The sequence below is a fragment of the Equus caballus genome, chromosome 3, assembly GCF_041296265.1.
Source record: "Equus caballus isolate H_3958 breed thoroughbred chromosome 3, TB-T2T, whole genome shotgun sequence".
NCBI lineage: Eukaryota > Metazoa > Chordata > Mammalia > Perissodactyla > Equidae > Equus > Equus caballus.
The window spans coordinates 82,351,714-82,378,701 of NC_091686.1; the positions used below are offsets into that span (position 1 = coordinate 82,351,714).

At 43.1% G+C, this 26,988-nt stretch overlaps 1 protein-coding gene and 1 non-coding gene across 19 annotated transcripts in view; both read right to left on the reverse strand.

Moving 5' to 3' along the window:
* CRACD (capping protein inhibiting regulator of actin dynamics) overlaps positions 1-26,988 on the reverse strand; it is a 308,131-nt gene that overhangs the window by 68,869 nt on the left and 212,274 nt on the right. For 9 of the 18 annotated variants that reach the window (XR_011437568.1, XR_011437570.1, XR_011437569.1 and 6 more), the window contains 2 exons: positions 8,996-9,131; positions 1,252-1,416 (listed from right to left, as the gene is read on the reverse strand). Coding sequence is in view for 15 of the 18 variants with exons in the window: in XM_070263761.1 (XP_070119862.1) it covers positions 1,252-1,416; positions 8,996-9,115 (285 nt within the window). In the remaining 3 variants the exon portion in view is untranslated. Of the gene's footprint in view, positions 1-1,251; positions 1,417-7,004; positions 7,027-8,995; positions 9,132-26,988 lie in introns of all 18 variants that reach the window. The other 9 variants (XM_070263763.1, XM_023638065.2, XM_070263758.1 and 6 more) reach the window with 2 other exon arrangements.
* On the reverse strand, positions 18,684-18,788 carry LOC111773026 (U6 spliceosomal RNA). The gene has a single exon (XR_002807234.1). It is a non-coding gene; the product is annotated as a U6 spliceosomal RNA (small nuclear RNA).

A 26,988-nucleotide genomic window follows, 5' to 3' on the forward strand; every position in this document is an offset into this window, starting at 1 on the left:
CTTCTCCCCCAGGCCACGGAGTCTTGCACTTATTGGATCATCAGTAACAGGCAAGACATTTGCTTCAGGCCGGAGGAAATCCCTGCATCAAGGCTCATGGCTGTTGCTGCTGCCTAGCACTGGAGAGGTTGCAGAGAGCATTTCTGGACCTAGCGGGAGGGATACACCCCATCCCTGCTTCACCCACCACCAGTGGGCACCGGAGTCAGCAGGGCCAGGGCCAGGCAGAGAGGGGTAACGGGGCGGGGGGAGGACACCGTCCTTTTCTTTCCTTCCTCACTTTGTTCTGCAAGCTGCTTATCTTTCTTACTACTCTTATGACATATTAGCTGATAACCATCATGACTTCTTGTGGGAGCATGCCCGTCTTAATAACACCCAGCGTAATTTCAGGCACTTTGACAGGCAGAGCACAGAGAATGCTTTCTTTTAAGACTGGAAGACTCAGTGCCTCACCTCGAGCACTCCTTCCTCTCGCTGAGGAAGGACCTAGGCTCCTTTGCCGTAAGAGCCTGAGGGCGCCCCTTCTGCTGCTGGAAGGACTCAGTTTCAGGATACGCTCACGGTGTTTCTTTCTTTCTTTTTTTGTCTTTAATGGTGTTTCTTTCAAAGTATCAAAAGACCAAATTTAGGACAGGGCTGGACCAATGTGACTTTCTTTCTAGACTATGGAGACTTCAAGCTGGTCTGTTGGATATGTTCTGTCTCGTCGAGCACCTACTTCATTCTTTCCTCATTTCCCTCTAAATTAGTCCAATTTGACAAACAATGATTTGGTGCTACTAAGTAAGCACTAGCTAAGTCCTAGGGACACAGAGATGTGTAGGATCCAGTTTGTTCTCAAGGAACTGAACCTTTAGAGATGGAAAGAAAAGAGTTACGTGGACACAGGTACAGGTGGGGTACAGATGTGTAAGAAGCACTAAGGACACCCAGTGAAGGCCTGGAGGAGAGTATAGCTTGGGGGCGAGACCAGGTAAGCTGCCCAGAAAAGGTGGGCCAACCTGATTCTCAAAGAATAAGTGGAAAACACTGGGACAAGCACTTGCAAAGGCCATGTCTCCTCTTCATTCCCCTCCTCCAAGTTGGTCCCACTGCAGGTCAAGGCACCGGCCCAGGAAGTGCTCTCCAGACCTGGGCTACTCATTATTCCCCGCCCCGCAGACCTCAGGGTTACTGGACGCCCCATCTACTGCCCAACATCCACCCCGGGGTTATTACCAATCAAGTCATTCCCCGAAGGAGCCTTACTTTGTTCTCAGTGTCTGAGAGGACGATGTCCTGCTGAGTCACAATTTCCATGGGACTGGTCAGGAACAGATCCTCTTCTAAGCTAGCCTCCCCACTGTCTGCCTTCTTCATGGGAACGGCCTTGGGTGGTGGCTGCCCAAACTTGATATTCTTGCCCAACTGTCGCTGGAGAGAAACAAAAGAAAGATGTTCTGAAGCAGCGAAGCAGTTCACAGTAACCAGAACCAGGCTCCTCAGCATATCTAACAGGCACTGAGGCATATTCTGTACACAACTGGTTTCTAGACTAATCACCATGCCAGTAAACCACGATGCAGTCCTGTAATAAGTTAATTTGTTTTCCAGCATCTTTTCTTTTTCTTTCCTACCTTCAAGCCATGAGCTTTTTCATCCAGCCACCTCTTCCATGGAGATGCCAACATTGTCCAAGGGACACATTGGACATATTCCTTTTGAATATTTATACTTCAACTACCTTCCTCACCAGCCCATGGCTTGAACATCATGCTCTGGCCAGAGTGGGTCCCACCGCCAAGGTGAAGACGGCCCCAGGGCCAGCAGGTCTTCCCATGATCCATGTTGAAATCACGGATGGGATGGGAACAACCTTGTCCTGCCATCAGCACTTCCTCTTTGCCTTGCTGCAGCTACCCACTGAGAAGGAGGGGACAGAGGGAACAAGCAGGAAAAGGACAGAGAAGCAGGCAGGAGGAAAGAGTCCAGGACGGACTGAGTAATGGGGGGAAGTAGCTTAAAGGGAAAAACCTGAGGTAGAAATTAGGAAGATACTTAGAATTAGAGAAAGGCCAGTATATTTCCTGAAGAAAGATATATAAACATAATAGCTAAGGAAGGGGAAAAACATTTAATGGGCTGTGGCAGAGAAGTGAACAACACTCAGGAAGAAAAAGAGTATTATGGGGCTGGCCTCGGGGTGCAGCGGTTAAGTGCACACGTTCTGCTTCTCGGTGGCCCTGGGTTCACCGGTTGGGATCCCGGATGCGGATATGGCACCGCTTGGCATGCCATGCTGTGGTAGGTGTCCCACATATAAAGTAGAGGAAGATGTTAGCTCAGGGCCAGTCTTCCTCAGCAAAAAGAGGAGGATTGGCAGCACTTAGCTCAGGGCTAATCTTCCTCCAAAAAAAAAAAAAAAGAAAAAGTATTATGCCATGGTAATCTGAAAGACTACCAGATTGAATACATTGTACAAACCACTGCCTTTATCAGATCAGGGTTGCTCAACCTCGGCACTACTGACATTTTAGGCCAGATAATTCTTTGTCGTGAGGTGCTGTCCTGAGCATTGTAGGATGTTTAGCAGCACCCCTGGCCCCTGGACACTAGATGCCAGTAGCAAACTGCTCCCCCTCGAGACAACCAAAAATGCTCCAGACACTGCCTGATGTCCCCTGGGGGTTAAAATCACCTCCAGTTGAGAACAGCTGCTCTCAGTCTAGGTACTTGGTTTTATGGTCTGTTTAGGCCTCAAAAAAAAAAAAAGAATACATTATCTGCTATTTATCTTTAATCTGGCTAATATTTAATCTTATAGAGCTGCAAAGAGCCTTAGCAATCACAAAGTCCAACCCCTTCATTTTACAAAAAAAGATGAGCGGTCCAGTGGGGAGAGGTGACTGCCCCAAACTTATGGAAAGTATGAGTGGCCCCAGGGAAATCTGAATCTAGGTCTTCTAAGACCACGTTCAGAGTTATTTTCATTGCACTCCACTGGTTCTCATAAATCTGACATTGCACTTCCTTCTTCTTACAGGGGCAGAAATAAAAGAGATAATGCAGCATTTCTAATCGCTTACTGAAGAGGAATCCCTTGATGGAAATGCCCCCTCTCCCTCTGAACTCAAAGGGTACCAAATCCACCCACCTTCGCCCACCTCGCCCTCGGGCTTGCATGGTGGACGGTGAGATTGCAGAGACATGAAAGGGGTGAGCCCAAGACTCCCCTCCCGCAGCCCTGGGCACCCCAGCATGCTAAGGAGCACAGAAAGACAGGACTTGTGTTTGATCTGCTGGCATTTCAGCCTGAGCCTGGCTCCCCTGGCACCACAGGAAGGAGCACACATCAAAAGCCTGAGTTCAGCCAGGGAAGGACAGCTGGAGCAGCCTAAAAGGGTTTCGGGGAGGAGAAGGCTGCAAAAGGGTGTCTCTAAAAACAAGTTCAGCAGGAAGCGGCAGTTAGTATCTACTCTTAGCAGATCAATAAGCAGGCACGGTTAGAACAGCCGATGGAGTTAGACAAGAGGACACGGAATAACGAAGTCATAGGCCGGTCTCGCGGGAGAGGGAGGGGACCTGGGTAGAAGAGGTGGGAATAGTTCTTGTGTCCGGGGCTCCCAGCCCAGCCTTTGGTTTACCAGTTATCCCTTCTCTAGGAGTGTTGCCAAGAGCTGGAAACTGCTGTAAATCTCCTTAGAGTGAGACCTCCTGCTGTCAGGGTCTGCCATCTACCAATGCTCTCGCAGGGCTAATATGAGGGTATTTCTTCTGCTTAAATGGAAAGAATAATTCGTTAAGGAGAACTCGCCTAACACTCAAATGCCATTTAGTTAGGATTTTTGCCACCATCACAAAAAAGAATGAATATAGTGATATTTTTCTTCATTGCTTTTTAGGATACTGATGTTGATCCACCCTGATGCTTAAGAGACAAAAAAGAATATAGCAGGGGCTGGCCTGGTGGTGCAGTGTTTAAGTGCCCACGTTCCATTTCACCAGCTCGGGGTTTGCCAGTTCGGATCCCGGGTGCGGACATGGCACCGCTCGGCAAGCCATGCTGTGGTGGGTGTCCCACGTATAAAGTAGAGGAAGATGGGCACAGATGTTAGCTCAGGGCCAGTCTTCCTCAGCAAAAAGAGGAGAATTGGCAGCAGATGTTAGCTCAGGGCTGATCTTCCTCAAAAAAATAATTAAAAAAAAAAGAATATGGCAAAATGTAATAGATTGAAATAAACTCCAAAGATGGGATGGCTATCGTGGCCACCAATGGAAAAGGAAAGAGAAAATGGGGGGGGGGGAATAGATGGAATAAGAACAGGAGAAATAAGGTACATGGATCAAAGCTGGGAAATGGAGAAAGTAATGTTAAGAAATGAAGTGGAGAGTTAAAGAAAAGAGGCAGATTGAGAGGAGGGTACAGGGGGCGGAGGAAATGCATAGGCCCAGGAAGAGCTGGAGACCTGATTGCAGGTGCAACAGCTGGAAGTTTGGGGGAGGGAGGAGCAAAATGGAGGAAGAGGGTAAGGGAGGAAGGAAGGGAGTAAGAATGCGTGTGTATATCAAAGGGTTGATTTATGCCACAGATATATTCATCCTGGCAAAAGAAATACAATGCTGTTGCCTTTGAGAATGACAATGTGCATCTCCATAAAACCACTGATTTAAATCCCTCTGGAGAAAATAAATTCAGCCTGGTGGCTAGGGAGCTTAGGAGGAGAAAGTGGGATGCAGGAGGGGAGGACCCAGGTCATCAAAGAAATGAAGGTCACTGCTCAGGGATAGGGCTGCAGCCTCTCTGTCCAGACAAAGGACTGCCCTCATAGGCACACCCTGCAGCTGTCAGGGATGAGACAGTGGAACACGGCCAGGACAGGACCTAGTGGCCAAGGCCATGGTGACTGATGCTCAGGGTCTCCAGGCCGAGGCTCCTGCATCTGCATGTTTCTCCCTCTCCTGCAGTTCCTGCTCCAAATGCTTCCTCAGCTGGCTCGAAGAAGACTGGACTGTCTCGACACTGTGCGATTTACTGACAGTGAAAAGGTGGCTGCTAAAACCTATGTGGCAATCTCAGGTGTCATGTGAATTGATGACAAGGATAAATGTGGCTTTTTGGTGACTTTAATTCTGCCCACTATTCAGGCACTGTCACGAGAGGAGCTTCGATATAAGCAATCACTGCAAACCAGACTGTTAAGATGAGCTTGCCCTTAAGTTTTCAGAGAAATAAACTACTACCACTCCCTCCACTTTAAAAAAAAATTACCCACAGGCTCTTTTTACACCCTGCGATTATAACTATACTGAGAGTCCATGTTGTTTGTGGCTATGAATGGAGTTACTGTTGAGACTGGAATGTGAGCTAAAAGGGACTATATTTTGTTCATTCCATTTGGGCCATTTTGTTGTAATATGGAATGCTGGAGAATGATGTTATAGGAATGCGCATCCATATTTATGAAGCTTTTGCCCACAGGGTGGAAATTCCAAGCACATCCTATTCTGCAGATCTCGCACCGCCAGTGCTTAGATTCCCCCAGATTTTCCACAGCCGTTCTTTAGACCATGTCTGTAAGAACAAAGCAGGGGAAAAAGAAAGTTGCTGTCTTCTTGAGCAATCTGCCGATACACCCATAGTTAAAAGGAAGTTTTTTTTAAAGGAAAAAGAAAAAGCATACGGATTTAAAGAAACCTGCTCTGTGAAGGAGGGGCTAAGAGCAGATGTTTATTCTTTGTGTCCTTGACAGCTGCAGGAGGTGTCAAGATCCTCAAACATTTGACTTGGGCGTTTTTAAGTGAAATCTATCTCAGCGGGACACAGCAGCCACTGAGGATGGAGGTTTTCCCTCCTGAGCTAAATAGTCAGTGGACTTCCTGACAAAGGTGTGGTGCAATTCTTAAAATCACCTGCAGGCTTAGACTGTGATAGTCCTGAGTTTTATCATCAGGTGGTACACACTTCACAGCCTGCTCTGATCTCAAATAAAGAGGCACCCTCCCTGATGTGTGCTTTGGGCAGCTGTAAGAACATCAAGGTCACTGCCTCCCAAACGCAAGAAGTGCAAAGCTTACAAAGCTACTCGGTGCTCCAGCAGGTGACCAGTGATTTCGTATAGACGGCAGATGTTAAGAACTGGTGGGGCCCTTCAGATCATCCATCACATGTATCTCTTATTTTTCAGATGGGGAAAATGAGGCCCAGAGAGGCTAAATGACTGCCCCCGAGGCCACACAGCCAGGTGATGATGGAGACTGGCATAGGTCTTTTATTTCACCCACTGGCCATGCATCTGACTGTTATGTACAGAGTCCTCAAAAAGGACATCATTGTTGTTTTTGTCCCTATTACTGTCCTGGATATTAAAATCTGTTGTCACATGTATATTTTTATACTAGGGAAAAAATGTAGTTTTTTCTTTTAAAGTTTCATTCATTTGCCACAGAAATTTTGGCAGGCGGTAGAGTCACTTTATTCAGAAAAGTGTAGGCTGATTTATGCTATATTCAGTCATTTTGTACTCAGTAGAGGGAGCGGAACCGCCACAGGTGCAACACATCACAGTTCTAGCTGAGATGACCACGTGTGGACACTAGAGGGCAACCTTTCCTAACGCGGCAGGACAGGCGCGGTTCTGTGGGGTTCCAAGGGCTGGGAAGTTAAGCCAGAGAAAAACAGCTTTTTTTTTTTTTAATGCCATTCCACTAGAAATCTCATTTCAAAAGAATGTCTTAATAATAGTGTCTAATCAGCTTCCCAGGACATTCATTGTCAGATAGGTGCTATCCATTATTTCTCTCTCTCTTTTTTTAATAAACATACACACGTACACAAAGACAATTTCAGACAAAAAACATACATGCCTCTGACATAACTAAACACCCTCATTCCATGCTGGAGTCTACGAGGGGGCGGTCTTTTATGCTGCTTACTAAGCATCAATACCAGCATAACGTTGTCAAGGAAAAATGCAAAGCATTCATGCAAGTTAATAAAGTTAACTACTGTGTCTATGACTTACCAGGAACATACTGCTTAGTCGACTGAAAAATAAAACACAGTCTTTTGGGGGTGATACAGTTATATCTGAAGTCACTCCAAAAATCACATTTTCTATGATAATGGTCCCCATTTCCCTCCTTGAAAAGCAAAGCCTTTTATTTATTTATTTTTTTAAATATATCTATAGAGCTGTAAGGAAGCTTGTGAATCCATGCAGCAGAAGCCAAATTAGGCAGAGTAGATACCGTCCAAAGGAGAGCACTCCAATGAGACAGTTACTCGACTCTGCTCACATTTCTCTTCCTGTTAATAGAATTGTTGCTTCGAGGAAGTTGGTTGTTTTACATTTTATTCCTTGTGAGATCAGAGTCTTTAAACTCGTGCCTTATAGCATTAATAGGAACAACAAGTACTCACATATTTTTATCGAGTTTCCATATTTTCAATACGGCAGAAATATATATATTTTTTACAACTCCAAATTCACTTCTTGGAGTGGCAGTGGCATGTGGTGTGATGTCACAGAGAATTACTAGCTAATTTTTAAAGAACTCCTCAAAAGCTCTCATAAAATACAGCTGTTTCGTGGACTGAAATCTGAAAGTCATTCCTCTTAGAAAGGGGATCTTAGGAGCCAGGGGCTCAGAACTTCTTAGGAATCAAAAGACTTCAAGAAGGAAAGGTACGGAGGAGGGAGCTCAAGGTTTTCTTGGGCCATCACCACTCTTCTCTCTTCTTCAAACCATGAGAAGTGACTTCTGAGTCTGTAAAACGTGTAACGGCACAGCCAGCAAGAACTAAGAATGGGACCTGGTTAGGAAATGCTGGAATGTGAAGGAAGTGCCTAGGTGTGCCCTGAGGGCAGGACTCGAGCCTTGGGCAGTGGTGGCAGTAGGTGTGAAGATCTAGGCAAGTTTGGGTGTGGTTCCAGGATGTGGGCTCTTTCCCCATTTGCCTCGTGCTATATTCAGCTGAGTGTATGTGAAATATGTAACCAAACACAGATCACAAAATACATAGCTAACCTCCAGTAGAAACAAGAACATTTCAAGAAAATAGAAAATTTTCTTTGAGAACAATGCTTCATCATGTCAGTGGCTACTCAAGCCAGCTGTTCCGGTTTTTTTTTAACTTGATTATTCATTCATTCATTTATTCATTTATTCATTCATTGTTGCAGACTTGCAGACAGATGGAAACCAGCAAACCAGAGTCCCCCGGTTCATCCTTTGGATCACCTCCAAGCGCTCCCACCTCAGGGGAGTGCTTCTTAGGCACTTCTGTTGGGTAAGTGAATTCTACCAAGCAATCGGGCAAACCTACATGATGAGGTCCCAAGTGTCTTTGTTCCCCTTGCTTTTCCTGGATTCCCCACTATTTCAATCACATTTAGTGAAGGGTTATTTTATTATATTTTCATTATCAAGGAGTTACCACCTGAGTCACTTTTATGTAGGAAAACTGCCCAACTCTGTGGCATGAACAGGAGGGAGTTTTAAGAGCGTCATGGTCTTCCTCTGAGACAGGGTGGTTCCGGGGAGCCAGAGTCACAAACACAGCCGAATAATGAAGAGTTTCACCATTCACTGTCCAAAGATGGAGACTTGGAAAGGGAACGCTTGCTGTGCACACCCTCAGCTGACGGGCAGCCCTGCACTTGGGGATTATGGCCAACACTTAACGATTAGGAATGCTTTCCTCCCATCAGAGTCCTGCAGTGTCTCTTGGGTACTTGTCCTCGTGATGTCCAGTTAAAAACGAGGGAACAATTTGAGAGAAAAGGAGAAGGGGTACATGCAGGTGGGCACAATGATGACAATGTACCTCTCACAGGTGGACAGAAGGCTTCCAGAGAACTGAGTCAGTTTGGAGAAAGCAACAGTTCTCAGCAGGAGCTACCCCTGGACCTCCCAATCCACTACTCAAGGCCAAGCTAGGGCTTCTTCCCACTTCCCTCCATAGCCGGGCCCACTCCTACGGCTCTGACCTTCCAGTCTCAAGCTGTCTTACCTGAAGAGTTTTGACTTTGCCCAGGATGTTGTCCTGTGACATTGCTTGAACTGTCTGCTCACTTTCTGCTCCCCCATCAGGGATAAAAATACTGTCATGGGAAAACGCCCGGGTTCCCATAGAATAGTTGAAGGACCTGGAATGCAAACCACGTGCTTCATTTTATTAGGATGATAAAATTTCTTTTGGCAATTCAGTTTCTCGTTCCTCCTGACTCAGCGGCTCCACCCACATGCTCTGTCTCACTCAGAAAGCACTTGCAGCATTGTGTCCTCGTCTGCTAGGGGTCAGTCAAGCGGCTGGGTAAGGAAAGGATCCCGCAGGAGTAAGGGAGCATGTCTCCAACACAACAGCGTTTCAGAGCCACTCACTGAGAGGACTCAAAGATAGTTAATCATCTGTAGAGGACCCGGGACAGAAGGCACTGCAGAAATTTTCACTGGAGGAGCCTTTCTCCTGACGAGCCGTCGCTATCGGTTTTACCCCAGTAAGTCTCGTCAACTGGCACTTTTTAAGTAACATGCAGATCTAGAAGTAAGAGGCAAGGGTTTCTTTCTTTCTCATTATAATCAAGTTGAAAGAAAGATACATCTATCTAAAACAAAGACTTGATGAGGACTAGAATTGCTAATAGGGACTAAGGGAATAAAGAGTCTCCTGGGCAAGACTCTTCAGGAATTCAGACAAAGGACAGAGAAACGTGTTAGGGCCATTCTGATGGGCTTCATGCACATAGAACAGCTTATAGGTGGCAGGTACTCAACAATAAACACTTTTCAGGTGGAAGGTTGCACTTCGAGGACCTTGAGACTTCTCCCTGACAGTGAGGTACCGGCAGGGCGAACTACAGGAAGAGGAGGCAGCAGAAGCCGACTGTTCCTGACTTGGTCCTGGAAACTAACCTATCTCTGGGGAAGGAATACACGCCGAGGCTGCTCGCAGGCGCAGGCAGAACCACACACACCACAGGCAGGCAGCTGTCCATCGTGCAGACTACCAGGGGCGAGAGAGCGCCAGTTCTCTCTCTCCTCTCCCCAGAAAGAGGCCCCACCTGGAGGTTTTATCAGTGACCAAGAGCACAAGAAAGGAGCCAGCACTGGGAGAAAGGCGCCCCCAGCTGGCGCCTCTGGAGTGAATTACGCTTCACTTCATGCAGTGGGCAGGGTCCCGACCAAGTCTAGACCTAGTTGGGAAGACTAAGTACCAAATTATATCATCTAATTTGCCAAATTACAGGCAGCATGGCAAAAAAGTATATGAGGTTCAGAAACAAAAGACTTGGACGTGCACCTCCTGGCTCTGTGATAATAACAACCATCACCAACCCTTACTTTGATGAAAATACTGTGCGAAGAGTTTTACTTTCATTATTTCATCACCAACACCTTGTGGCAGATGAAACTCAGGGGGTAAATAACCTTATCTAAAGTCATCCAAATACAAGTAGTAGAGTGAGAAACGGAATTTGGATCTGGTAAATACAAGCCCACACGAGTCTGCTGAAGTGTTTAAAGTGGTGGAAGGTCTTAGAGTATTCCCTCCCATGATTGAAACGGGGTATGGGTGGGTGAGCAGGAGGGAAGACAGGAGGCAAATGCCACGCGGGCTGGAATACGGGAGGGTTGCAGATACTACATAGCTAGAATAACAGGTAAGCCTTCAGCTAAATAACACAAGACGCTGCATGGCAGCAGCCCACTTTAAGAAACATGAGGCATTGTTTTAGGATACAAATACGCAGGAGATTAAACACATCATTGTCTCCCTGTGGTTAGAGATTGTGTGTCCTACGTCACAAAACGAACTTCCAGGTTTACCTAAAGGCGCTGTAAAATAAACTTTCTATTCAAAGTTACGGAATCAAACCTTTTACTATTTTGTCTAAACTTACCTCTCAGATCCCCGGCTATGATTCAGATGGCAGAAGAGGTAACTGACCTCATTTTACACAGTGTTTTTACAAGTGGCTTATATACATGCACAGGCTCTCAAATAGGCTTACAAACAGATATATACGCAGAAGGTCATTTTAGATGCTTCATACATGTTTACCAATGTCTCTCAGTAGTGTGACCACCATATGCTGGAGCTAGGCCAAGTTCCATGCCAGTTTCTAAGTCAGTCTCCACTGGATCAGAAAGCTTATCTTCCTGCTCACGTTCTTTTTTCCAGGTAGACTAAGAATTGATATTCCCCTACTCATCTGTGTTGCCCCAAATGTTCCTTGTTGACAACCAGGATTTAATGTCCACCCATTTCCCCCTTCCAGATGATCATGCTGAAAAACAGAGAAAAGGAATACTACTACGAATAGTATCGTAATAATTATAACAATACCAGTAGCAACAGGAGTAATATTAACATGCTAAATTTTACTGGGCACTTGCCATGTACCTTGCATGTGTGCTAACCTCTTAACATAATATCTAAATCCTTTGGTATATAATATTTAAACCTTATGTGGTAAGCACTATTAATTTATAGATGAGGAAACTAAGGCTTGAAGACAGTGAGTGACTTGCCATAAATTAAGCAACTCTATATATCTGAATCTGTTTCTGGCCTCTGTTACGTTGGTCTACTCATCTGGTTTTACAGCAATAAGAATCCCATAGTGTCTTAATTACTGTAGCTTTTTAATGGGTCTTGATTTCTAGTAGTTTAAGTTCTACAGCTTTTTTCCCCCCCAACATGGCTATTCTTGCCTCTTTGCATTTCTACATAAATTTACACACACACACACACACACACACACTCCAACGTGTGCTTCTAAGATTATTTTCATGATGGCATTGCATCTATAGATAAATTTGGCATAATTGACATCTTTACAATGCTCAGTCTTTTACACCATGAACATCACATATCCCTTCATTTATTTAGATCCTCTTTACTTTCTCTTAATAATGTTTTGTAGTTTTCTGTGTCAAGGTCTTATACATACTTTGATAGATTCATTCCTACATATTTGATGTTTCTGAACCTACTGTAAATGGTATAGGTTAAAATTTTTATTTTCTAATTGTTTATTGGTGGAATATTAAAATACAATTGGTTTTTAGATTTCAAAAAAATGGTATGCCCCCAAGAGTAGAGGTTGGGACTCAGCTCAGTCATATACTTTACAAGGGGCGATGGCTCAGCGAGCTGCAGTGTAACACCTATACCCACTTTTTCCACAAAAGCATTTATCTTATCACCAGGTTGAGTTTTTTTAAAGCACAAATTAAACATGGCAATAGGAGTGTGCAATTCCATTTTATTTTGTCTAACAAGATATTTCTTGACTATAGTTAATTTGACCTACATAGCAATGACCAAGTAAAACAAGTTTCAAAATAAATGCGTAAAAGGCTTTTATTTGGTGAATTTTAATACCCTGCTTTCAAAACACTAGTGAATAGTTTTTAGGGCAGAGCTTCTTACAAAATGCTTTAGTCTCACTACTATTCAACTAATAAATCAATTGCACATTCCTAATAACAACTGGTACCTAAATTTATTGGATTTCCCCATTCTTCATTCGCTTATTTTTTTTTTAAACTTTTGATCCCTTTACCCATTTCTCCCACCCCACACTCCTCTGCCTCTGGCAACCACCATTCTGTTCTCTGTATGAGCTGGGTTTTGTTTTTAGGATTTTTTTAGATTCTACATATAAACGAGATCATAGGGTATTTGTCTTATAATGCCCTTGAAGTCCATCCATGTTGTTGCAAATGGCAAGATTTCCTTCTTTTTTATGGCTGAATAATATTCCATTGTATTTATATATACCACATTTTCTTTATCCATTAATCCACTAACAGATACTTAGGTTGTTACCATATCTCGGCTATCGTAAATAGTGCTGCAATGAACATGGGGGTGCATATATCTTTTCAACTTAGTGTTTTCGTTTCCTTTGGATAAATACCCAGAAGTGGAATTGCTGGATCATATGGTAGTTCTATTTTTAATTCTTTGAGGAACCTCCATACTGTCTTCCATAGTGGCTGCACCAGTTTACATTCCCACCAACAATGCACAAGGGTTCCCTTTTCTTCACATTCTCGCCAACACTTTCTTCTTGTCTTTTTGATAACAGCCATGAGGTGTGGTTTTGATTTGTATTTCCCTGATGATTAGTGATGTAGAGCATCTTTTCATGCACCTGATGGCCGTCTGTATATCTTCTTTTTAAAAATGTCTATTCAGATCTTCTGCCCATTTTTTAATCAGATTGTTTGTTTTTCAGCTGTTGAGTTGTATGAATTCTTTATATATTTTGGATATTAGCCCCTTATCAAATATATGATTTGCAAATATTTTCTTCCATTCAGTAGGTTTCCTTTTTATTTTTTTGATGGTTTCCTTTGCTGTGCAGACGCTTTTCAGTTTGATGAAGTCCCACTTGTTAATTTTTGCTTTTGTTGCTTTTACTTTTGGTGTCAGATTCGAAAAATCATTGCCAAGACCAATGTCGAGGAGCTTACTGCCTATATTTTCTTCCAGGAGTTTTATGGTCTTAGGTCATCTGTTCAAGTCTTTAATCCATTTTGAGTTAATTTTTGTGTATGGTCTAAGACAGTGGCCAGTTTCATTCTTTTGTATGGGGCTGTCCAGTTTTCCTAACACCATTGAAGAGACTGTCCTTTCCCCATTGACTATTCTTGGCTCTTTTGTTGTAAATTAATTGACCATAGATAATGGGTTTATTTCTGGCTTCTCTATTCTGTTTCACTGATCTATGTGTCTGTTTTTATGCAAACACCATACTGTTTTATTTACTATAGCTTTGTGATAGAGTTTGAAATCAGGGAATGTGATACCTCCAGCTTTGCTCTTCTTTTTCAAGATTGCTTTGGTTATTTGAGGTCTTTTGTAGTTCTATACAAATTTTAGGATCGTTTGTTCTATTCCTGTGAAAAATGCCATTTTGATAGGGATTGCATTGAACCTGTAGATTTCTCTGTGTAGTATGGATATTTTAACAATATTAATTCTTCCAATCCATAAGCACAAAATATCTTTCCATTTACTTTTATCTTCTTCAATTTCTTTCCTTACTGTCTTGTGCTTTTCAGTATACAAGTCTTCCTCCTCCTTGATTAGATTTATTCCTAGGTATTTTATTCTTTTTGATGCAACTGTAAATAGGATTGTTTCCTTAATTTCTCTTTCTGATAGTTCATCATTAGTGAATAGAAATGCAATAGATTTCTGTGTATTGATTTTGTATCCTGCAACATTACCAAATTTGTTTATTAGTTCCAACAGTTTTTTTGTGGAGTCTTTAGGGTTTTCTATATATAGCATCATGTCATCTGCAAATAGTGACAGTTTCACTTCTTCCCTTCCGGTTTGGATCCTATTTCTTTTTCTTGCCTAATTGCTCTGGGTAGGATTTCCAATACTATGTTGAATAGAAATGAATATTAAAATATAATTGATTTTTGTGCATTACAACTAAGCTTAGCTAAATTTATTAAGTATAAGAATAAGACTGTTGACTCATTTGATCCTTTTGGATTTTCTATGTATACAACCAGGTTGTCTGTGACAAAAGTCAGTTTTATTTCTTCATTTTTGGTGTTACTTTTGTTGGGAGGTGGGGGCGTACTGCATTAGCTAGGATCTTTAGACAAAGTTGAATAGAAGGGGTGATGGTGGCCTTTGTCATGTTCTCAAACTGAGCAAGAAAGTATTCAATATTCTGCCATTGTTATGATGTTAGCTATAGAATTTTTGTCGATATGCTTATATTACTGCTTCTTTGAAAAGAAAGGCAGTCTGCCTTTTATTTATAGTTGATTTTAAGATTTTTCTTGTGTTTGGTTTTTAGCAGTTTTACTCTTTTGTGGCTAGGTGCGAGTTTCTTCTAATTTATTCAGCTTGGAGTACATAATACTTCTTAAACCTGTGGCTTGGTGTCTTTCATCAGTTTTGGAAAATTCTCAGCCATTACCTCGTCAAATATTGCTTCTGCCCCATTTTTCCTCTATTCCTCCTCTAATTCTCCAATGTCAGACCTTCCCACCACGAGCCACAGGTCTTTGTGTTGTTTTCTATATTTGTCATTCTTTTTGACTCAACATGATCCAGTGTGGATTTTTCTACTGACCTAACTTTCAGATCATTAATCCTCTCTTTAGTTGTGTCCAATCTGCTATCAAAACTATCTATTTAGTTCTTAACTTCAGTAGTATTTTTCAGATCGAGAATTTCCATTTGATTCTTTTTAACAGATCCCAATTCTCTGGTGAAATTCTCCATCTTGTCAACTATTTTGTTGAATATATTAATCATAATTATTTAAAAGTCTCTGTCTCAAACTCCAATATCTTAGTCCCTTTAGGTCTATTTCCATTTTCTTGTTTTCCTCATAGTCTGTTTCTCAACTACCTAGTAATTTTTTTTATTGAATTCTACAGATAATGCATGAAAAATTGTAGAGGCTGCGTTCTCTCCTTCCAGAGAGGATTCACCCACTTCTCTAGCGATCAGCAAAGGAGCAGATCACCTCAATTCAATCAGGGACTGAGCTGACTCAGGACTGGTTAGCAATCTGAATGAGGCTCAGACTACTTTTGTTTTGTCCCCACTTCTAGTGAATAGGCCTCCTGAAGTCTGAACTGAGAGCCTGGGCTATTTTCTAAGGTCCCCCTTCTTGGTAGCCTCCAAACCCCAATTTTTGTCTTTCCAGTATCACAGACTGCCAAAAACCCTGCCCTGCTTTTTGGCTTCTATCCCTGTGCAGCTGTATCAACAAATGCCTCAAAAGGAAAATTGTTGCCTAGATTTAGATTCATTCTTCTGGGCTTCTCTTTTCTTGAGGATTTTAGTCCCTCAAGTCCTGGCTGTCCAGGCAGCCTTATGTTCTTGGCTCCATGAAATTGCCTACAGCTCTGCTGCCTTCTCCTCCTCTTAGCAGCCACTCTTAGCTTTTTTGGTCTCTTGCCCTGCATGAAGAGTTAACCGATGCCCACAAGAGAGAAACAACATGCAAAAAGCTGGGCTTAACTCAACGGGCTTCCTTTCTCTCCAGGATCTCATTGCTCAAGTCTGGTGTCTCAGCAGCAATCTGATGCCTTCAAACAGATGTCTTTGTTTTAATATTCTATCTGTAGTTCCAGTTATTCTTGGTGTGAGGGCTGATTTGCTACAAGCTACTTCATCACATCCAGACGTGGAAGTAATTAAATAACTTTTTGATATTTATCAAGTTTCTACACATGTCAGAACCTACTTGTTGATATGGTCATTGCTCTTCAGAGGAAAATGCATTTATATCTTTTTCTTCTCATATCTAGTTTTTGTCCCATTTTAAAGCTCTGAGAAGAAACAGTGGAGGAGAATGGTAATTGGTTTATTAGTTACATGAATGAAAACTCTCTTCTAAATAATTCAGTTTGCATAATGCAAATTAACATTAAGTCCTTGTCAATTTGTGTAATTTTAAACCTTCGGTAATCATGGTTACCAGTTCTGGCTCCAAACAACTCTACAACATAGATTATTTCCTTTTCTCTGGAGGAGAAGCTGAGACAAAGCGTGGGTAAAAATGATGCCCAAAGTTCCAGAGTTCGAGGCAGGGCTGGCATTGAAACTGAATAGCCCACGTGTGGAGATCTCAGCTTGAAACTATGTTCTCATGAACAAAGAGCTTGGTGGCATCATTGTCCTTAACCAGCTGGGAACTTCGAATTACATGATTGGGAGGTGGAGGGGCAATTTACCACAAACTGTACCTTAGCAGAGTTCATTTGGACTTCTTTATTCTTGACATTTAAAGATCTTTCACAATTGATTATGAAGCAGGCCAATCCTCCCCCTTCCTTTGTTAGGAGTGAGCGCCGAGGCAGCGGCCTCTGAGCCTCAAGACTGCAACCTTCCCTCAGACTCCATCTGCCCAAACGGAAGAAACGAGACTGGCTGTGTGGGAACCTTCTCTTCTGCTGCCGGGAACACAGAGCAGCCTCTTGATCATAAGAGACGTAAAAAGACCTCTGAAATCCCCCAGATTTTTAATTTCTAACTCGAGGACTGGCAATCCAGTCATTTAACAGTCATCTTAATTTAAGCAAGATTTGCAGTTGAATGCAAAGCACATGTGGTAAAAGCAAACTCTCGAAGGAGAGGAAGAGGCCCACTTGGGAAATTTCTAACAGCCCTGGGCTCTGAGGAACAGTTTTCACAAGCTCAGGGAAGACTCATGGCTGTGACTGAAAGAAGCTAGAGAAACGGGCCCTGTGGACTTGGAGGCCCAAGCAGCAGAAGCTCCTGGGGCCTATGGACAGAAAGGAGCACGGCTGAGACGTTATAACCCTCGTTTCTCTACTTCTGTCCTGGCTCTGTTGTTGTTGTCATTGATATTATTGTTATTGGCACAGAGGTTCGGATTCCAAACATCTAATCAGAGGCTTCTAATCCGCCCAAAGGGACTAGTTTTTTGGTCTTTCCCCTCAACCCGTCCCTGACTCCTGTGGTTGTCTTTTCAAAGGCGTAGATGGTAGAATGGCCCGAGGCTACTCTTCTGGCTTTAACAGTCACTTTTCATAACTGTCTGTCTGACTTCAACACTACACTCTCTTCTCCCCACGTCTCCAGCTACAGAGTGGACCCTGCCACTAGGCTATCCCACTGTCTCTGCAAACTCAACATGAATAAAAACAAATTTATCAGTGTCTCTCATTAAACTCCCATCTTTCCTATTTCTCTGTCACTATCATCCCTCAGGCTCTGCTGTATTATTTTATAAATGAGGTCAGATCCAGGTTAGGGGAAAGTTGTAGTGCAAAAGACATTAATAGGCAACATCATCTGTTCTTTCACATTCAGAAATCCTTTAGAAACAACATAGAAATCAATGAGAAGGACTGCAAATGCTGAGCTCCTGGACCCCTTTCAAGCCTGCACTCAATTCTGCCTGCCACACTCCTCCAGGACTGTGCTGGGAGGCTCAGCTTGCTGCTCCACAGATGTGGATCTCCAGTGGGTCTCTACAAGGAAACTAGCAGTAAAAGGAGGAGCTGCTAATCCAGAGCAGCAGCATCTGTGACAGACGGCAGTCCTCACACAGCCAACAGGCACTGCTGACTCTGGGCCCTCTGCGAACACAGAACCCAAGACCTGAATCCTTATGGACAAAGACGAGGTCCAGGAAGGTGAAGAGAGAGACTTGATCGAGACAGAACTGAGGCTCCAGACTCACAGCTCACAGTTTTCCATTTTAACACAGTCTGCATAGATGTTTGGATTTCTTTGGGAACAAAGATGCTATGTGAACAAGACAGTAACATTAAGAGAGCCCCTGGTCACCCAAACTGCAAATATTTTTTTTTTATTATTAAATTACCTTTTTTTTTTTTGAGGAAGATTAGCACTGAGCTAACTACTGCCTATCCTCCTCTTTTTGCTGAGGAAGACTGGCCCTGAGCTAACATGCATGCCCATCTTCCTCTACTTTATATGTGGGACACCTGCCACAGCATGGCTTGCCAAGCAGTGCCATGTCCACACCCGGGATCCAAACTGGCAAACCCCGGGCTGACGAAGCAGAACGTGTGCACTTAACCGCTGTGCCACCAGGCCGGCCCCTTTTTTTTACTTTTTAAAAGATTTTATTTTATTACTTTCAAGGGTATTTAGTGCTTTTCTTTTTCTTTTCTTTTCAATTTAAAATGTCTTTTTATTATTTTATTTTTTAAAAAATATGGAATGCTTCACGAATTTGTATGTCATCCTTGCGCAGGGGCCATGCTAATCTTCTCTGTATCATTCCAATTTTAGTATATGTGCTGCCCAAGTGAGCTGCAAATCTTACACAAAAGCAGGTGAACCCGTTTTACTGCTTAAACACCAAATCTGTCAGTATCAAATGGGATACCAGCATCCATGAATTTTTTTCATATTTACATACATTGAGGTTTTTTTATTATGGCAAAATATACATAACATAAAGTTTACCATTTTTACAGTTCAGTGGCATTAAGTACATTCACATTGTCATGCAGCTATCACCACCATCCATCTCCAAAAAACTTATCCCAAACTGAAATTCCATAGCCATTCAACAGGACCTCTTCATTCTCCCCTCTCTCCAGGCCCTGGTAACAATTACTTTCCTTTCTATCTCTATGAATCTGACTACTCTATCTACCTTCTATAAGGAGAATCTTATATGTGTCCTTTTGTGTCTGGCTTATTTCACGTAGCATAATGTCTTCAAGGGTTCATCCATGTTGTAGCATGTGTCAGAATTTCCTTCCATTTTAAGGCTAATATTCCATTGTAAGTATAAACCACATTTTGTCTATCCATTCATCTGTGGATGGACATTTGAGTTGTTTTTACCTTTTGGCTATGATGAATAAGCTGCTATGAACATTGGGATCAATCAAGATTTTAAAAAGAATGAATCTAGCATTATGACTCATGACGTTGCGTGGACACAGCTGAAGAGGTAAGCAGGTGTGCCAAAAGTCCTCATTTCCTAGCGAAGATTTAACATAATTTCCATATCCTCTACCCAAATTAAACAGTCACTGTCTATAAAGATTGGTAGAGACTTTACAGGACAAAAGAAGAAAAAAAGGAAGGAGAGGCGGGCAAAAGGGAGAAGGAGGAAGAAGAGGAGGCAGGTGGCAGGAGGAGGAGAAAAATGAGGAGAAGAGGGAGGAAGAAGAGGAAGAGAACATTCTTTGACATTTGCCTAACATTAAGGGAAATTTTGAGGTGCTGAAAAGCTGATCCTGGTGTCTGAGTCACGAAGTAACAGCTCCTAGGGTTCCTTCCCAGGAGGTCAAAACACCATGAACAGGACCTGAGGCTTCCAACAGGCTGAGTCAATTCTAAGAGAAGGTGTGTTTATCAGCCCTGAAATAAACCAGGAGCGGCTCAGGGAGTCCTGTTCTCCCTACATCTTATTACACTGAAGCCCTTTGATCTCAGTCATTACGGGTGTGGAAGGACAGGAGGAAAGAGACACTGCTGCTTCTCCCCGACTCCACCTCCCCTTCTTTCATTTACCCAGAGTCAGCTTCTGACTGACTGTCATAATTCCACCTAGAAGCTCTGAAAGGCTACCTAACAACAAATAATATAGTTCCCTTGGGCACGCTTTGGAAGCACACAGACCAAACTACAGGGCTGTTTTGAAGGGTTCATTTCTGCACTTAAAGTTGTAAAAAGATTTCGGAAAACTCAGCTGAGGCCTTGATGGGTTATCCACTCTGCTGTAAGCCAGAGATGGGATTTTACGCAGGTAACCACACCAAAAGCGATAGAAAGCTCACACTGTTTAACCTTTGCTCAGGAGAAGCTCTTACTTGTATTATTTTCTATTTTGAAACGATTTCAGACTTACGAAAACGCTGCAAGTTTAGTATGGAGAATTTTTGTTTTCTTGGACCACTGGAGAGAAAGTTGCTGACATGATGCTCTCACCCCCAGCCCAGCAGACAGTGGAGGCTCAGAGGATTTGTTCTGGAACACACAGGAAGATGAGTGTGGGAAACCTCAGAAATCAGTGGAGGAATCGCTGAGGGCCGCCGAAGGGCCAATGAGTGTATAACTGTCATTGTCGCCCTGGTTTTACTTCTGGTCTATTGTAATATGATCAACATCTGCAAATGATCTTCAACTGAAGTTCTCTCCAATTCCACTTCCTCTTAGACCCTACATTAATCTTAAAGCAGTTAATCTGCCAGCTCTGAAACCTCCAGTGGTTCCCTTTTGCCAAAATCCCACCAGATGAAGCTGCAATGGTTGCTGGGCATCTAAGGCTCTTCATGGCAGGGCCCTAAACCACACTGGCCCTACGAATGGAGGTCGTGCAATGTAGAGATTTAAGGCTCAGACTTGAGCCCGTGTGCCTACCTCTGAAACCTAGCTCCTACTTACCAGCTGTGTGGCATTCAGCAAGTCATTAAACCTCCAGGTGCCTCAGTTTCTTTATCTGGGGATGATAAGAGGACCTACTGCATGGAGCTTTTGTTAGCATTAGATGAGTTATGATATGCAAAGCACTTAGAATAGCGTAAGCACTTATGTAAGTGTTTCCCATTATTATCAAACGTTACCCTACTTCAAGTACCCTGTAAAGCAAACCACTCGGTTCCCCAAATATCCTCTCTGGGCTCTATCCCTGCATGGGCTCTCCTCTCCACCGACTGTCCAATGCCAATCTCTCGGTGCAGGCCCTACCCACCCTTCAAGGTCCAGCTCAAATCTTATCAACTCCACACAGCCTTTCCTGCCGTCCTAGAAGAAAGGGATCTTTCCTTCCTCAGAAAGCCCTATGCTTGTATCTCTTGCTGTTTTATGTTATGGTTATTATAATCATGCCTTAAAAAACAGGGAAAATAAAAGTGCTGTGCATATGGTGAAGCGCTACACAGATGGGATTCTAATACTGACGGTATCATCTCATCTCCACCACAGTAAGTACTACGAGCTGCATGGGGGCAGGGATCACATCTATTATCTTGGTTTCTCCCACAGTGCTTTATATAATAAAGTTTGTGAGTAAATTTTTTCAGTGGCTGAGTAAATGATTAATCCTCTACGGTACTTGGTTTATCAGATGGGTTTCTTATGGAGAGGTCACTGAGGGAACAGAAAGCATGAGGCAAACATGCTTTGTGGATGGGTGGAGGGGGAGTATTTTCAGGTTATGGGCATTTTTCAGGTAGGGCAGGCCTAGGTAGGAGGCCACTGTGGAAAGCTCTGAGAAGCCAACAGGTGGGCAAGCCAGGAGGATGTTCAGCATCTTTAAAGGTTTCTTCCAGGCCTTCTTTTCAACTCAAATCAGGGAACTGCTCCAGGCTCTGCTTCCCACCTTCTATTTTAAACTGCTCTCTCTCCAAGTTTTCCTGGTTTCATTCCATGTCCGTTACAGTTCTTAGCTGCAAGCAACAGAAACTAACTTTGTCTCACTCAATTAAAATTTATTAGAATAGTAGGAGCTCAAAGAACAAAGTCAAGGCGTGGGAAAAGACAGGAGTGAACAGAGCTCTGGGGTCTAGGCATCAGGAACCAGAGCAGCCATCAATGCTGCAGGAAGAGCCTGGTTAGTGGCTGCTCTCCTAGTTGAGTCCCTCACATCCTTGACACATCTGCCAAGTCAAAGCCCTAGGAAAGAGAGACTGACTGGCTAGGCTAGTCACTTGCTCATGCCAGGCTGCAGTGGGAGGGGAAGTGGCCCTTCTGGCTTCTGTCATAGGAAGCAGACACTATGTCCTATCAGAGGTACACACAGCGAGGCAAAGTTGACTCCCTGAAAGGAAATCTGGGTGGTGTTGAGAAGAGGAATTGGATGCTAACAGCTAAATTACCAGAAATAGCCACCACACTATGCTTTTGGATGTGTTTCTTGATTCCCCTTTCCAACTGAGCTCACGTGGATGGACAACTCATTTGAACAGCTCTCTGGTGTTTGATTCCACTTCTCCCCCAAGAAGCTGGCTGTCCTTCTTGGTGGCATGTGCTGCTGCCTGAGAGCAAAGGAGGCCACACCCATGCTACTGGGATGCCCAAGCCCAGGTCCAGTGCCCTTTGCCCATGCTTATCTACAGAAGTGGTAGAGATCAGACGAAGGGTGCATGATGGCCTGTGGCCTGGAACTCAGGGCAAGAGCAGGGCTTCTACTTCAGAGAGAGAAGGTGAGAGAAAAGCAAAACAAAGTTAGCCCTGTAGTCATGCTCTTGCATCCCTCCCCACCATGCACTGAGTGCTAAGGAGAGCAGGGAGGAATCAAGAAGAGCCATCTCCATTTTAAGTTTCATTGTCTGGAACTATTGTTTGCAGCGGGGTCTCATGTGAAAGGAACGATGAAAAGTTAGGGGAAGTTTGCTGGGGGAGGTGCTTCTAGGAAAGTTCTCCTCATTCACAAAACATGGCATAAGACAGGGATGGTCCCTTTTCTGTCCCTGGTCTTTGTCATCTGCATGTGATGCCTGGAACCATGGCAGCCATCTTGAGGCTATGAGGGACAAGCCTGAGGACAAGAGCCTACTCCCTGAGGATGAGGGAAAAAAGGAATCAGACTGGATCTTGATGATATTGCTGGGTTGCATCACTAATGGACTTTGGAATTTGGAAAGTTCTCCAGACTTCCAGGTACATCAGATAACATATTTCATTACTGTTGAAGACACTAGTAGGTGTGTTTTCTGTTACAGCTGAAGTCATCCTACCGGACACAGCTTTCTAACCACTGCTCTAAGCATGGGCACATTCTAAGCCCCACTGACATCAGCTAACCTTGCAGTATGAGCCTGCAGAGGGAAATTCTCCTACCCAAAAAAGGAGATGGCTTTCTGCAGCTGCACAGTTTACACATGTCTCAGGCCAGCCCTCCTACTCCTTATTCTTTGTCTTTTTTGGACAAGCATCATGTAATTTGGGACCATAGATATTGGGTAATTACCATAGCAATGATTAGGGATTCACTTCAGGAATAAGGAAATATAATTATAGTGCCATTGCAGCTTGTTTCCATGACAACAGGGGCAATTGCAATTGATCAGCAGTTTTCTCCCTAAACAGATCCCTGAGCCTCATTCAGATGAAATGCTAAAGAGCAATTAACTATCCTCATCAAACAAACTAGAGTTGCTGGAAGAGACAGGAGTCAGATTATATTTTTGTGTGGTATCTTGACGGCTCATCCTGGACTTTGGTATTCTATGAAAATATATGACACTCAGTAGGCTACAGAGCACCAAATTACCTAATATTCACAAGAGAAACAGGATACGTCAAAAAAAAGTCAAGGAAGAAGAGGAAAGTTTGGAATCTTAAAACACAGAAACATCTTAGAACTGGAGGTCAGAAGATCATCTACTCCAGCCTCTAGGCTCAGTCCTGCCTCTGCATCACACTGGACGGGCAATCATCTACCCAGCCTCTGAAGCTTTGTGGGGACTCCGCAGACTTCCATGCTATGTACGTCACTCCTCAGTTGCTCCACTTGGAAAAAGGTCTTTTCCTAAACCTCTCTAGCCAGCATCTGAATCAAGTGGGTCTTGGTCTATGCTCTGGAAATAAAAAACTAGTTACCAACCTCCTCTTTATCTCAGTATTACCCAGCATATGTAAAGTGCTATCTTAGAGCAGATAGTATAATGTCACATGGACTTTTCTGTCCTCATCATAATCCTGGGAGATAGCACATCCATTTAACAGATGAAGGGGCTGGTTCGGTTAAGGTCACACAGCTCCCCAGTGAAAGCAACTACACTTACAAGAGGACCCTGGCTCCTGATCTGTTGCTCTCGCACATATTGTATCTCCAATAATTGCTGTAATTGATTCATCAACCTTCTTCCCCACAGACTTATCCAACCCAGCTCCATTAATTCTCCTGGTTAGTCCCTAATTTTCATTCATTTAATGGTTTTTGTACTTCTTCTCTAGTCTCTGTTCAATTTCAGCACATCCCAGGTTCCTATGGATAGAGGATAAAGGATTAAGTGAAATAAGTCTTTTCTGACTTCATCTTCTGAAAGGCAGCAAGGCCAAGCGACCTAAGGCACACACGGGGAGTCAGGGAGCCTGAGCTTCACTGTCAGTTCATTGGTGACACGCTGTCTCATTACACCAACCGTGTAATTTTCAGTCGGTCAAAGGGACAGTGATACTCTCTACCATGGTGGGGAACTGAAGGATGAATTAGACGAATACTGACCTGAACAGTGGAAAGAGTCCGTCTGGTAAAAAGAGCTGTATTCATGTATCCATTGATTAAATGAGTAACTACTGAATGCCCGCTATGTGCCAGGCACAGGGCTAGAGGCTGCAGATACAGTGAATGGCAAGCTATCCAGGCCTACCCTTATGGAAAGGTAAAGGAAGTTGTGCGAACAACGGCAGGTGGGCCAGATCCTCCCGAGGGGGTCAGAGAAAGCTTGCACCCCACCCCCAGGAAGGCACATTTATGCAGAAAAATGAAGGATGAAGAGGAATTAGCAGGGTGAAGGAGGTGGAGATGGGGGATGCGGTTATTCGAGACAAAAGGATAACCATGTGCAAAATCAGCTAACTTGGATTCTAGTCACATCTCTAACACTAACAGCACTGTGATCTCTTTGAGCCTCAGTTTCCCCATTTGTAAAGTGAAGGTATTGAATCAGGACTAAAAATTACCTTAAACTGTGAACAGTGTTGGGGGCGGTTTGTGTGATGACTGAATAAGGGTATCATATAAGTGGAGAGCAGGATTTATATTAACTTTGGGGGAGGAGGGAGAGGTGCATGGGTCAACCATAGGGAATTGGATTCATAAGGAAAGGATTCCAGCAGCTCAGGCTCCTTTCCGTCAGTTCTAACAAAGTGTGCCTCTCCAGGTGGAGTAGGTTGGCACTTCAGTTGAACCCAAGTACCTTTCTCTTTGGCTTCCTTTTTCTGATCATTTTCCTTTACATATTTCAGGAAGCTATCTTGGCTCTTAGAGTACTTAATAGGCTCAAAATATACACTAATTCTCTTGGCAAGAATCGCACCCTTAACTTGGTCGTTTACAACAGTGCCAACAGCACGCTGGGTAATACTGCAGACTCTTCCAGTTTTGCTATGTTAGCATTGGCGGTGCAATCCTTCTTGACAGCGCCCATCCCCTTGACGTCTACAATATCTCCTTCTTGTAGATTCACATGTATGTGGCCAAAGGAACAGCTCCATGTTTTCTAAAAGGCATAGGAATATATTTCAAATCACAGAAATTACCTGTATCTCTTTCCCCACACTGTCTCTCCCATCAAGATGCCTGCTTCCCTCGATGAACGGGCTCAATGCCCTCCAGCAAACAGGTGCAGCTCCTTACCCTTCCAAGCTAGTGTGCTCTACTCTGCAGTGATGTCCTACTTCAAAATTATCCCTTTCTGTTCCACCCCAAATTTCTACCTCCTACTTTAGGGTTTTAAGGGAGGAAAATAAGCCCCCAGTCTCCCCTGACAATATGAACTTATCACCTCAGCCAGATATGATCTCACCAATGCCACAGTCGTTCCTGCTTTTAAAAAATATCTTTATTGAGATATAATTCACATACCAAAAAATCATCCTCTTAAAGGGTACATTTCAATGATTTTTAGTATATTCACAAAATTGGGCAACTAGCACCACTACCTACATTTAGAATATTTTTATAACCCCAAAAAGAAACCTGCACCCGATTAGCAGTCACCCTGCCACCCTACCCCATGCCTGGCAACCACTAATCTTTCTGTCTCAATGGATTTGCTTATTTGGGACATTTCATCTAAATGGAATCAGACAATAGGAAGTATTTTTTTTAACTGGCTTATTTCCCTTAGCATAATGTTTTCCAAGTTTATTCAAGTCATACCATGTATCAGTATTTCATTCTTTTTTATTCCAAAATAATATTCCATTGTATGGATATACAACATATTGCATTCATCTATTCATCTTTTGATGGACATGTGGATTGTTTCAACTTTTTGGCTATTATGAATAATGCTGCTATGAAGATTCTTGAACAAGTTTTTATGTAGATATGTTTTCATTTCTCTTGGGTATATACCTAGGAGAGGAATTGCTGGATCATATGGTAACTCTATGTTTAACATTTTGAGGAACTGTCAAACTATGGCTGTACCTTTTTACATTACCATCAGCAATGTATGAGGATTCCAATTTCTCTACATTCTCACCAACACTTGTTATTGTCTTTTTTATTATAGCTTTCCTAATGGGTGTGAAGTGATATCCTATTGTGGTTTCGATTTGCATTTTCCTGATAGCTAATGATGTTGAGAAAGTATGTTTTCATATGTTAATGGACAATTTTTATATCTTTATTGGAGAAATGTCTATTCAAATCTTTTGCCTATTTTTTTAAAGGTATGCTTTTTTTCTTTTGGTGAGGAAGATTGGCCCTGAGCTAACATCCATTGCCAATGCTCTTCTTTTCTTTTTTTTAAAATTTCCTCCCCAAAGCCCCAGCATATAGTTGTATATCCTAGTTGTAAGTCTTTTTTTTTTTTAAG